Source organism: Trichechus manatus, unplaced genomic scaffold (genome assembly GCF_000243295.1).
Source record: "Trichechus manatus latirostris isolate Lorelei unplaced genomic scaffold, TriManLat1.0 scaffold00155, whole genome shotgun sequence".
Classification (NCBI taxonomy): Eukaryota; Metazoa; Chordata; class Mammalia; order Sirenia; family Trichechidae; genus Trichechus; species Trichechus manatus.
This window is the reverse complement of record NW_004444091.1, coordinates 4,172,007-4,181,431: the sequence shown is the minus strand read 5'-3', so window position 1 is coordinate 4,181,431 and position 9,425 is coordinate 4,172,007. Positions and strand designations below refer to the sequence as shown.

At 50.6% G+C, this 9,425-nt stretch overlaps 1 protein-coding gene across 1 annotated transcript in view; it reads right to left on the bottom strand.

Moving 5' to 3' along the window:
• Positions 1 to 218: 218 nt before the first annotated feature.
• RAMP3 (receptor activity modifying protein 3) overlaps positions 219 to 9,425 on the bottom strand; it is a 31,171-nt gene continuing 21,964 nt past the window's right edge. Inside the window, exons 2-3 of the mRNA XM_023740471.1 lie at positions 6,197 to 6,329; positions 219 to 808 (exon numbers count right to left, since the gene is read on the bottom strand). Of these exons, the coding sequence (XP_023596239.1) occupies positions 553 to 808; positions 6,197 to 6,329 (389 nt within the window). The 3' untranslated portion in view covers positions 219 to 552. The remainder of the gene's footprint in view (positions 809 to 6,196; positions 6,330 to 9,425) is intronic.

Sequence of the window (9,425 nt, the reverse complement as noted above, 5' to 3'; positions counted from 1 at the left end):
ATGGGCCTGGGGCAGGAGATGGGCCTGGGGCTGGAGATGGGGCTGGGGGTGAAGATGGGGGTGAAGATGGCTCAGGGCTGGGGCTGGGGCTGAAGATGGGGATGAAGACAGCTCAGGGCTGGGGCTGGAGATGGGGCTGGGGCTGAAGATGGGGGTGAAGGTGGCTCAGGGCTCGGGCTGGAGATGAGGCTGGGCCTGAAGACGAGATTGGAGCTTCAACTAGGAATGAGGCCGGAGAGGTCCCAGGGCAGGGGTTGGAGTTAGAGCTGGGTGTAGACCCCGCCTGGAGGGGCTCAGAGGGCAGCAGCAGCAGTTGCTGTGCTCAGACACAAGCTCCAGCCTGGATCATGTTTTCTTCCACTGACTAGAAAAAGAGAGTGAAGAGCTTGGGGGCAAAGCCCGTGTTCCAGCCAGGCCACAAGCTCTGGGCTGTGAGGGTATCACCCATAACCGGTAGAGTATGCCCAAGTGCAGATCCCAGCCTGTGGCCAGAGGGCCAGCACCTGGCCCAGGGACTTTCTTACAGTTTGCAGGACCTGGAGAATGGCACACTCACCTCATCTTGTCGTTGTGCTTGCCACACCACACCACCAAGCCAGCCATGGCCACCGTCAGCAGGATGGGCACAGTGATGAGTGGAATGAGAATCTCATCCGGGGGGTCTTCCCAGTGCACCCTGTCCACGGTGCAGTTGGAAAAGAACTGCTTGTGGATGCGGGTGATGAAGCTCTCGGCCAGGGGGTTGGGCCAGTAGCAACCCACGAGGTTGGTCTCCACCTCAGTGCAGGTGGTGAAGATCTCATAGTACCTGCAGGCAGAGTGGGCATGAGGGGCAGCTCCCCCACTGAGGGTCTACCTGAGCAAGGACGGAGGCCAGAGGAAGATGGGAGTGGCTGGAATCTATCCTGGTCTGGCCACTCACTCGAAATGTGGCCTTGGGAGGGTCCCCTCCACTCTTGGGACCTCATGTGAAGAGGTAGCACAGGACAAGCAGGACTGGAATTGCCCTTGCGGCAGCCATCCCATGACGCCTGCAGGGCCATCCATGCCATTGGAGTCATCCTCTAGTCTCCCCCCAGGGAGCTCTCTGGGCATGGCCCTGCCCGATTGGCTTTCCTACCCCACATCTCTGCCCATAATCCTGCCTCCCCTAGCCTTTTTACAACTATATTCTAAACCAAACCCATTGCCATCAAGATGATTCTGACTCATAGTGACCCTGTAGGATAGAGTAGAACTGCCCCATAGGGTTTCCAAGGCTGTAATCTTTACCGAAGCAGACTGGTTGGTTTAAACCGCCGACCTTTTGGTTAGCAGACAAGCAATTAACCACTGTGTCACCAGGGCTCCTTAACCATATTCTACTAAGCCTCAAATGATTCCTTGTTCCCAGAACCTGAGCTCCCATGGGCCCCTTGCCCAACCTGCATGCCCCCACCATGTCTGGGTTATTTATGCCTGGGACTCACCCCCAGAGTCCCTCCACATCACCCAGGTCAGCCCAGCAGATACACCAGGCCAAGCTTCTCAGAGGGACCCAGGCTTCTGCTAAACATAATGTACCTGAGCTGGCTGCCACCTTCCAGGATGCTCTGGAGATGGGCACCTGCTGAGCCATCATCCAGCTCAGTCCAAGGCCAGCACTGCCCAGATGCCTGGCCAAGACTGGCCACAGGACAGATGTGGGGGCAGGGGAGCAATAGGCTACCCCTTCTCTCCTGGACTGAGGGACTGGCCCTGTGATCCCTCCTCCTTCCTGGGCTATGGCTGTCCTGGGGAAGGAGCCCCTGTGCTGACCCATAAACAGGAAGGAGCCACCTCCCTTCAAGGAGCTTCTTGGGCAGAATATCTCTGTCTGGCTTTTTCCCACAAGTATTAGAAAGGACGAGGAAATGGGGAGTGGCAGAACCCCCCGGCTCAGTGCCCTCCTAATGCTAATCCCTCCCTTCGAAGGGCCCAGGTAGACTCAGGCCAAGACTCCAACCAGACTCCTGACAGAGTCCATACTTGCTCTCAGACTCACATCTCTGCTCTTCCATGTAACTCCATCAAGGAAGAGCCAACTCGAGGCAGAAAAGAGACAGACAAAGACAATGGTCTTGAACCTATATCCACAGCAGTAGCATCTCCTGGGCCTAAGGCATGGTCCAGCACCTGTGGATGTCTCCCAGGCTCCTGGGGGCACAGCACCTCAACACCACATGTCCACAGACAGACCCATCATCTCCAAACCTGCTCTTCCTACAGGGCCATGACTCAGGGAACCCAGAGTGATGTCACTGCCCACCCCACCCCAGCCCCTGACAGGGGAACCCTGGAGCCTCTAGCACACAACTCTTCCTGGCTATGCAAAGGTCTTTGGCTTTTGAAAGTCTTCAGCATCTGCTTGCAGCCATGACCCTTGAGTAACTCCCATACTGCCTGCAAAGCCTTCTCAGGGTACTGTTATCTCAGGAATGCACCTGGTGACGATCAGCCCCGGTCTCAGGCGAGGCCAAGATCACCAGAGTTGACTCCCAAGTTTGGAGCAGAAAGACCCTGGGGAACAGTGGGCAACACCCCCCTCCAGTCAGAGCTGGGGCCTCGCAGGGAAACAACAGGGCAGGGATTATCCCAGGAGACAGTATGGAAAAGTGGTTCAGGGTTTAGGTTTAGAGCCAATGTGACTGGATTCCTCCAATCCCAGCTTGGTCAGTGACCATCTTTGTGACTTTGGGCATTGTACTTAACGTTTCTGGGCCTCAGTTGCTTCATCTGTAAATGGGGTTAATTATGTTCACCTAATCAGATGGTTGACAGGACGAGGGGAGGTTGTGTCTGTGTGCAACTAGCAGGGCCTAGAACAGAGCAAGTGCTCAGGGGTCGCAGGGTGACATCCCCCGCCAGCTGCTGTGTGCCGGGCAGTGCTGAGCACAAGCTCTGGGGATCGACTCACTGGGCCACGTGTGAACTACTCACAGCTGGCTCCTCTCAGCAAAGCTGGGAACAGGCTAGACCAGGCTACATATACAATAACAAATACTTTTCTGAGTAAAGACACCAGAAAGGCAGGCAACTGGGTCTATGGCAGAAAGCTGCAGAGGGCCAGAGCTGAAAGGAGTCTCAGGTGTGCTTGTCAGGAAGCTCTCCTACACGCGGGCCTTCTGCGGTACACCGGGTGGGGGTGGGGGGATATTAAAGGGCCTGACAGTCACAAAAAGCTCATCATCCAGTAGTAGGAAAATCATCTATCCCATCTCCTACTCTCCTTCCATCTTAAAGAGGAAAGAGGCCCAGCAAGGACAGTCCTGAGGCCACTGGGCTCATAGTCAGCACACCGAGGCTTCCTAGACACCCCGGCAGCAGCAGAGCCAGAGGATGAAATTTATGCACAAGTTTTAACACATGACCTCTAACCCCTGTTAACTCACCAACCTCTTTTCAGGCGGGAATACAAAATCTAGGTGTTATTAATAAGGACAACTATTTGCACATTATCTTTTCTCAAGGGCCCCTGGGTAGCCCAGGCCCCGTGGCCTCCCACTTCAGTCTGGTTCCGAGAGCCACCCTCCCTCCAGGTGTCAGCGCACAGCTTAGAGAACATGCACCCACGACCCTGCTCAGAAGAGATGAGCATCAGCATCACCCATATCACAACTCCCTCTCCCCAGCCAGGTAACACTGGCTGACTTCTGTATGATGTCTGTACCTGTGTTCCTAAGCAATATGTCTCTTCTAGAAGCCTCAGTTGCACCCACCACCTTAACTGGCTAAGGAAGGAGCCAGAGTGCTGCTGTTGGGTGGAGGCTCTCAGGAGAGGACATGCTTTGGTTGCCCCAGTGAGTGACAAGAGCCCCTCTGCAAAGTCACAGCCAGGCCATGAAGGAATTTAAGCAATGGGCTCATCCCATCACCTGGTACGGCTATCATGTGATCTGCTAGGACACTGCCCTGCCCTGCCCCAACTCCATGATCAGTTGCATTGTGATCCATAGAGTTTTCATCAGCTGAATTTCAGAAGTAGAGCACCAGGCCTTTCTTCCTAGTCTATCTTAGTCTGGAATCTCCACTGCAACCTGTTCAGCATCATACTAACAGGTAAGCCTCCACTGACAGACAAGTGGTAGCTGCGCATGAGGTGCAATGAATCAAACCCAGGTCTCTGAAACGGAAGGCAATGAACCACCAATGCCCCCATGATCTTTTATCTAGCACCTGCTTTTTGTCTCCCTGGACACAGGTAGCAGTTTTCTTTGTTTCCGGGTCCTCTTGCTGGGCTAGGTGAATCCACCCAGTCTGCAGACGCTTACCCTCGGCTCTGCGAAAGCTCCCTGAATTACTCCACTTACGATGACCTCTCCACTTTCCCTGATCTCCCTCTTTCTAGAACTCCCACTGCTTATTAGGTATCAGGCCTCCCAGTCCATCCTTCTAACTGTGTTGTCTTCTCCTTCCACTTCTTTGTCTTTATGCTCTACTTTCTAAGGGATTTCCTCAATGTTTCTCTTCCAACTCTTTCATTCAGTCTTTTTATTTCTGTTTTTAATTTTCAAGGGCTCTTTCTTTGTCTCTGAGTGCTTCCTTTTCATAACATCCTGTTCTTGTTTCAGGGTGTGGTATTTCGTCTCTCTGAAAGTATTAGCTATGGATTTTGGAAGCTGTCTTCTTGCCTCCAACAGTCTCCAGTTGCCTGGCTCTGCTGTCTTGTCTCTATTGTCTGTGTAAAAGGCCTTTGCCAGATATCCAGCAGCCCCAGGAGTGAAGATTGCTGAGTCTGCTGGACTTCCTGGGGGCTCTGCCAGCCTCCAGGGGAGCCCACAACAAACTGTCTCTGGGCCTTTCCCTGCAGTCTGCCCTTGCTCAGGTGGGCAGCAAGGATTCCTCAGAAGAGATTGCTCCGGCCCTGCCCTAGGGACAGCAGTCATCCACCAGCATCCTGTGGCCCAATCTCCTATGAGGGCACACTGTCCATGCCCTCAGTTCTACAAGGAGGCCCAGAGACCTCTGTTTCACCAGCTCCAAAGAACAGCCACTCGTCTGGCCTGGTGACAGAGGGGCTCTGAGGCCAGTGCCCCATGGAGGAGAGAGGATTTAGAGATTTGTTTGCTGTCACTGGCCCATTCTTCAGAGACCTCCACGTTCCCCACTGCTGCTGAGGGTCTAGCTCTGTTGGTCTGCTAGGTGCCCCAGCTTTCCCACTCCCGAACCACCCCCCACCCTATCCCCACTGTCTCCTCTTCTGTCCTCCCTGGCCTAGGGCTGGCCATCTCTTTTTAAATCTCCTTACTGTGGTTTTAGTGTGTTACAGAAAGGAGCAGAACGGGATGCCATGGCCAGTACTCTGTGGTGACCAGAAACTCTGCCTTCATTTTCCTGTGTGTCCACCCCCAGGCCTGGGGCCAGGCTGCCTGCCCCAGAAGGCCTCCCATGGCCCACCAAGGGCAGGAAGGAGCCTGGTCCAGCTCACTCTTGTGTCCCCTGCACCACAACATGGCTGACTCAGAAACCTAGTCTGTTTGGTCAGCAGCCAGTCCCCCCGGCACTGACCATGTACAACCCTCAGGGCAACTGTATATGAAACACAACACAGAAACCACATGGACAGCCATCGGGGACAGGAAGCCAGGACTAGGGTGCAGAAGAGAAAGGGCTCTAGCCACCTTAGCAGACTCAGGGTCTAGGAGGCTTCTTGGAGCAAAGGACCCCAGGCAGCGTTGTAACTGATGAGCAGAGTGACCAAGCCAAACTGGGGGAGTCCCAGGCAGTGGGCCAGTGTGGAAAGGCCATGATTCAGGTGTGCAGCAAGGCAAGGGCAGGCCTAGCCCATCGGGGATTCCCAAGGAAGCAACAGCCTCAGTGCTGATTGTGATCACAAGGAGATAAAAAGCTTGGGGCTCTCTGAGAAACTGGCAACTCCTCGGTAAGCTGTTGTCCCACTACACCAAGGAGAGACTGGTGGAATTCAACTTCTCCAATATTTCTTGGCCACCAACTGCAGTTCCCTCCAGCATGGCACATTGAAGACAGGCACAGGGAGAACAGCCAGTGCAACTCCCATTCCTAAAGGGAAGTAAGGGTTAGGGAGGGCACCCACATCAGAGGCTTCAGGTGAGGAGCTGCCTGGCATTCTGCTTGGCATTGCTAGAATGTACTGGGTGGGGGAGAGGCTGGGCATTGGGGAGGGGCACCACAAGGCCCTCCTGGACGGGGCACTCACACGATGAACTCTGACAGGTTGCACCATTTCCAGACATCCACCTGCTGCATCATCTCTGCAAAGGCCTTCCCGCAGCGGGGCAGTTTCTCCAGCATGCGCGTCTCATTGCAGCCGTCCACTTGGGGACACACACCTACACAGAGAGGGCAGCATGAGAATTCCATTGAGGCCCACCAGGCCAGTCTGCAAGTTGGTTGGAGCCTAAGATACCACCACCTGGGAACTACTACAAGAGCAGTTCCTCAAGGGCGGCCTGAGGGGTAGGCTGGAGTCTTCCTCTCTCAGCCCTAACTAGTTTTAGACCAGAGAGAGGTTGGAGTCACAGCAGAAAGGAGGATATGGCCTACGGGCATATCCCATAAAGACGAGAAGGGGAAAGTCTGCCTCTGCAGGCCCAATGGAGCATGGGAAGAAGAGTAGGGGGGAAGGGAGGAGAGGAAGGGAGAAAGAGCAGAGGGAGGGAGAGAAAGAGGAGGAAGGGAGAAAGAGAAGAGGGAGGGGGAAGGGGGTAGAGGGAGAAAGTGCAGTGGGGGATGAAGGCAGGGAGGAAGAGGGAGAAAGGGGGGGAAGAGAAGAGGGGGGAGAAAGAGCAGAGGGAGGAGGGAGGGAGAAAGTAAGAGGGAGGGAGAAAGAGCAGAAGGAGGGGAGAAAGGGGAGGAAGGGAGAAAGAGAAAAGAGGGGGAAGGGGGATAGAGGGAGAAAGTGCAGAGGGGGAGGAAGGGAGGGAGGAAGAAGGGAGGACAAAGAACAGAGGAAGGAGGAGAGGGGGGAAAGAGAGAAAGAACAGAGAGAGGAGGGAGGGAGAAAGAACAGAGGGAGTTGGAGGGAGGGAGAAAGAGCAGAGGGAGGGAGGGAAGGGTGAGTGAGGGACGAGGGAGGCCTAGGCCAAAGTCCTCAAGAGGTGGGGAAGGCCAAGGCAGAGGCTCCAGGTGGGAAGAGGGTCCCATTTGTGACTGTCCAAACTTAGAAGTCCTAAATCTAGCCTAACAGCACTTAGAGGGGCCTTAGGGGCTCATCTAGACCCACCCTCGTCCTGCTGAGTGGAGTAAGGGCAAGGAGGACCCCAAGTTCCCAGTACCCCTGGGAAGCCTGTGTGGGCATCTTCCTTCATTATTGTTGTTATGGATTTAATTTTATCACCCAAAATACGTATTGTAAATCCTAAACCCCTGTTCCTGTGGATGTAATCCTATTGGGAATAGGACTTTCTTTGTTATGTTAGTGAGACCACATCAGTGTAGAATATGTCTTAAGCCAGTCACCTTTGAGATATAAAAGCAGCATATTAGGCACAAACGTAGGGGAAGATACAGGCCACATAAAGATTGGCAAGGAACCGAAGAACAGAAGTTGAAAAAAGACAAGAGAGCTGACAGAGAGAAAAAGCCTTCCCCTAGAGCCAGCACCCTGAATTTGGACTTCTAGCCTCCTAAACTGTGAGAAAATTAATTTGTTTGTTAAAGCCATCCACTTGTGCGTGTGTGTTGTTGTTGTTCTTATAGCAGCACTAAGAAACTAAGACAGTAATTACAGTGAATGTAAATGGACTAAATGCCCTAATCAAAAGACAGAGAGTAGCAGATGGATAAAAAAGCATGATATGCTGTGTACAAAAGACACATCTTAGGCCCAAGGACACAAATAGGTTGAAAGTGAATGGATAGGAAAAAATATTCCATGCAAACAGTAATCAAAAGAGAGATAGCGTGGCTATTTTAATACCAGGCACAAAGATGAAGGGGGAGAGGGGGATTATTGCTTAGGGAACACTCATCTTCTGTTAAGGATTATGGAAAATTTTGGAAATGGATAGTGGTGATGATTACAAAACATGATGAATGTGATTAATGTCACTGAATTGTACCTTTAAAAATTGTTGTAATGGCTATTTTTTTTGTTACATACATACTCATCACAATAAAAAAATGCATATTAAAGAATAATCTTGTGAAAATATCAAAAATAAAATGAATTTCTTTTTAAATGTTGAAATGGCAGATATTTTGTTACATATATACGAGGCATTAGTGGTTCAGTGGTAGAATTCTCACCTTTCATACAGCAGAACTGGGTTTGATTCCTGGCCAATGCACCTCATGCATAGCCACTAGCTATCTGTCAGTGAAAGACTGCATGTTGCTATGATGCTGAACAGGTTTCAGTGAAGCTTCCAGACTAAGATGGAGTAGGAAGAAATGTCTACTTCCAAATAGCAGCCAATGAAAACCCTGTAGATCACAATGGTCCAATCCACAACCAATCATATAGATGGTGCAGGACCAGGCAGCATTTCATTCCATTGTGCATGGGGTCGCCATGAGTTGGAGACCAACTCAATGGTAGCTAAGAAAAACACACCATGTTGTAAAACTATAATGTTCAACAAAAAAAAAAAAAAAAATCACAAGGCACACAAAGAAACTGGAAATAATGGCCTATTCAAGATAAAGGGAGAGAAATTGTATTTATGGAAACCCAAATAATGAACAGATTGGAAGAATATAATACAACAATATTAAACAATATCAAAGAACTAAGGGAAAAACACAAAATTAAAGAAAATGAGGAAAATGATGCATAAACAAAATGAGTATCCAAAAAAAGATATAAACACTATAGAAAGAAATCAAATGGAAATACTTGAACTGAAAGATACAACAACTAAAGTTTAAAACTCACTGGAAGGATTTAAAAACATATTTGAGTTGGCAAAAGAAAGAATCAGTGATCTGAAGGATAAGGTAATTGAAATTTTGGAGGCTGAGGCACAACAAAAGAGAAGGTTCAGACTGCTGACTATAGCCTAATGGAAATGTGGGACACCATCAAGCAAACTAACACATGTATCATACGAATCACAGAAGGAGGCAAGAGAGAAAAGGAGACAGAAAGAATATTTGAAGAAATAGTGGCAAAAAACTTTCCAAATCTGATGAAGGACATGAGTCTGCAAATCCAAGAAGCTCAACAAACTCAGAGTAGGATAAACCCAAAGAGATCCACACCAAAATACACTATAATCAGGTTCTCAAAAACTAAGGTAAAGATATAGAGACAAAGGTTTATTAGTGGTTACCAGGGGCAGGAGGAGGGGGGAAAGGCAGATTATTGCTTATAGAGTAGCAAGTTTCAGTTTGCAGTGATGGAAAAATCGCACTGATTAAGGGTAGGGTTGTACAGCCGATTATTGTAAGTGCTGTCAATAAGTTGTATACCTGTAAAAAGTTGA